Source organism: Bactrocera tryoni, chromosome 3 (assembly GCF_016617805.1).
Source record: "Bactrocera tryoni isolate S06 chromosome 3, CSIRO_BtryS06_freeze2, whole genome shotgun sequence".
In the NCBI taxonomy this organism is placed as follows: domain Eukaryota; kingdom Metazoa; phylum Arthropoda; class Insecta; order Diptera; family Tephritidae; genus Bactrocera; species Bactrocera tryoni.
In genome coordinates, this window is record NC_052501.1 from 54,966,756 (window position 1) to 54,969,337 (window position 2,582).

Sequence of the window (2,582 nt, forward strand, 5' to 3'; positions counted from 1 at the left end):
TATGTATGTAACATATGTATGTACCTTTGCTAGCATAAGTGCTCATTAGAATTTTGCCACTTTGTTTTGTAACTCTTTTGCTTGAATGTACTTACAGTGGGGAGCAAAACCGAGAACATATTTGCTTTCTTGAGGTATTAGCATTGATTTTCATGATACAATTTTTTCGATAGGTTTTTTGAAAGTTTGATGTTGACTCTTTATTATACTAGCATTGAATGGACTATAAAACTGCATACCCAAAAATATTATAAATGCTCTTATTAAAATCTTTGAAATTTGTACGAAAATTTTGTAAGTTGTCATAAATTTTGTATACAGTTTTAAACTGTAATTCATATGATATTTTTAAGAAGATCATTTTTAAGAAAATTTATAAAAATCTATCCAGAAAATTGTATCGTGAAAAAAATGCTAATGTCTCAAAAAGGCAAACATGCGTTCCTTTCTGCTCCCCAGTGTGCATTTGAACATTCACACAAACATATGTACTACATAATAACTAACTCGCTTTACTACTGAGCTCCGTTGTAATTTTAAGAGTGCCAAATTAAGTAGCAAGACACCAAGAAATCACAATTTAATTCATAAGAGAGGGTGTGAGTTTAACTAGCAAAGGAAAACATTAATTGTGAACTATTGTACTTGTGAGTATTAAACATAATTGTTGTTAACTTTTAATAATAAAATTTATTTTTAGGTCTAAATGTCTGTTCATGTTTCCGAAACCGATTTTCCTGCAGACGACAGTATTGAAGATCTGGAATTTAATACTACTGGAAGTAAACGAAAGAGCTCATTAAGTGCGGAATCAGGACCGGCCCTAAAAAAATTCTGTGTGAATTCACAAAAAACTATTTTCAAAAAAGAATTTTACACAGAAGTGGAAAAAGTTAGTTTTAAAGTTTTTAAATTAAAGCACACTATGAATTTATAATTTTTATTGTTAGATTTCCGATAAGACAACTTGTGCTAAGTGCGTTGCATGTCATCGAGTGATGAGAGGAAGCGGTGAAGTGGCTTCAAATTTCATCAAACATTTGCAAGTCGAGCATAGGGAATGTTTTAAAACATACAAAAGTTATAAAATAGGTAGCCCTTTTGGCGGTAACATGCAATCTGAGTTCGATGGTAAACTGTTACATGCAATGATTGATTGTTCATTGCCCCTTTCCATTCTGGAAAAGAAATCCTTTATAGATCTTTTTCAAAGTACAGGTATGAAGGTGATGTGTAGGCTAACAGCGGCTAAGAAATTGGAAACAAAATATACCATCATGATGGAAAATGTAAAAGAAAACATGGTTTGCTCTAAATATTTTTGTACTACAGCAGATGTTTAGTCTGGAAATCATAGAAGCTTCCTTGGATATACATGTCATTGAAAGCACAGACAATTTCGAACGCAAATCAACAGCTTTGGCATGTAGAAAAATTTTAGTGGAGCACACACTGCGCAGGAGAATATTGCTCAGATGATTACTGGAGATCAACACTGCCTTTGGTTTGAACAAAGCTCAAACGTTGTCTTGACCATTATTACGGACAACAGTTCAAATTTTTTAAAAGCCGTTCCAGAGATTATGGTGGTAAGAAATGACTTTTTCGAAGATGAAATTAATGACGAAATGCCAGACTTTTGATAATGAAAGTTTGTTGCCCACACATCAGAGATGTTGCAGCCATACTCTGGAATTTGCTTGCTTCAACCGATTTCGATAAAATTTTACAAAAGAAACTGAGCAGCCACTGTATATCCAGCGCCATAGATGGTAAGTCATAAAACAAATGGTATTATTTTGCATTAAAAATAATCGGTTGAAATTGAAAAATGTAACGAAACATTTTTTTAATGCAATAAAGAAAACGTTTGTAATTGTGTGAAAATATATTTAATATTGAATTTTTTGAGACATTCGATAAATGCTACAACTTGTGGAAGAAGTGCAAATAGGCCAAAAGTCGTCGGGAAATAATTGAAGGGCACCTGGGATCATCGATTGGTTTGCCCGTTGTTACTCGTTAGGAACTCATTGCATGAAGCGCAGTTAAAAACTACTAAGCTATAGATCCCAGGAATTGCAACAATTATCATCTCTTATTTTAAAAATGGAACAGAAGGTTAAGAGAAAGGTTCAACCACATATTTCATGTTGAAGCCTAGAGCGTATCATGCAATTGCAGCAGACATTGCTAACTCAAAGAAACATCAAAATAGGAAATGGGTCAAGGTGTTGCTGAAATTAAATCCGGAATTGCCAAATTAACTGTCGAAAAATATAACCAGCAGAGTTTGAGAAACACTTTACAGGTTTTACGCCAGAAATTGTAAAACATTTAATTTTTGAAAGAAAAATTAATAATGTGTCGACTATGCCCGATTTTTTTTGATTTCAGTGATGATGGTGAGCTTATGCGATACATTAATTTTGTTTTTCATTTTAAAGATTTGACTTTGCAGATGATGAAATTGAAGTAAGTTCTTCTCCCACAGAACAAATTCTAAAGTTGACCAACGATCCGTAATAATAAAACAGCAATTCTTCAGCTATTTAAATGACAATACGAAGTGCTGACGAGGA

At 33.0% G+C, this 2,582-nt stretch overlaps 1 protein-coding gene across 2 annotated transcripts; it reads left to right on the forward strand.

Annotated features, from left to right (window-relative positions):
• The first annotated feature begins 626 nt into the window (after nt 1-626).
• Nucleotides 627-1,370, forward strand: LOC120772101. Of its 2 annotated transcripts, XM_040100509.1 has the most exons (3): nt 627-892; nt 951-1,131; nt 1,219-1,370. In XM_040100509.1, exons 1-3 carry the CDS (start codon nt 707-709, stop codon nt 1,341-1,343), a joined length of 492 nt encoding a protein of 163 aa, XP_039956443.1. In that variant the 5' UTR covers nt 627-706; the 3' UTR covers nt 1,344-1,370. The 2 variants fall into 2 exon arrangements, with proteins under 2 accessions (XP_039956443.1, XP_039956442.1); XM_040100508.1 differs by having other exon boundaries at nt 951-1,370.
• Nucleotides 1,371-2,582: the final 1,212 nt, after the last annotated feature.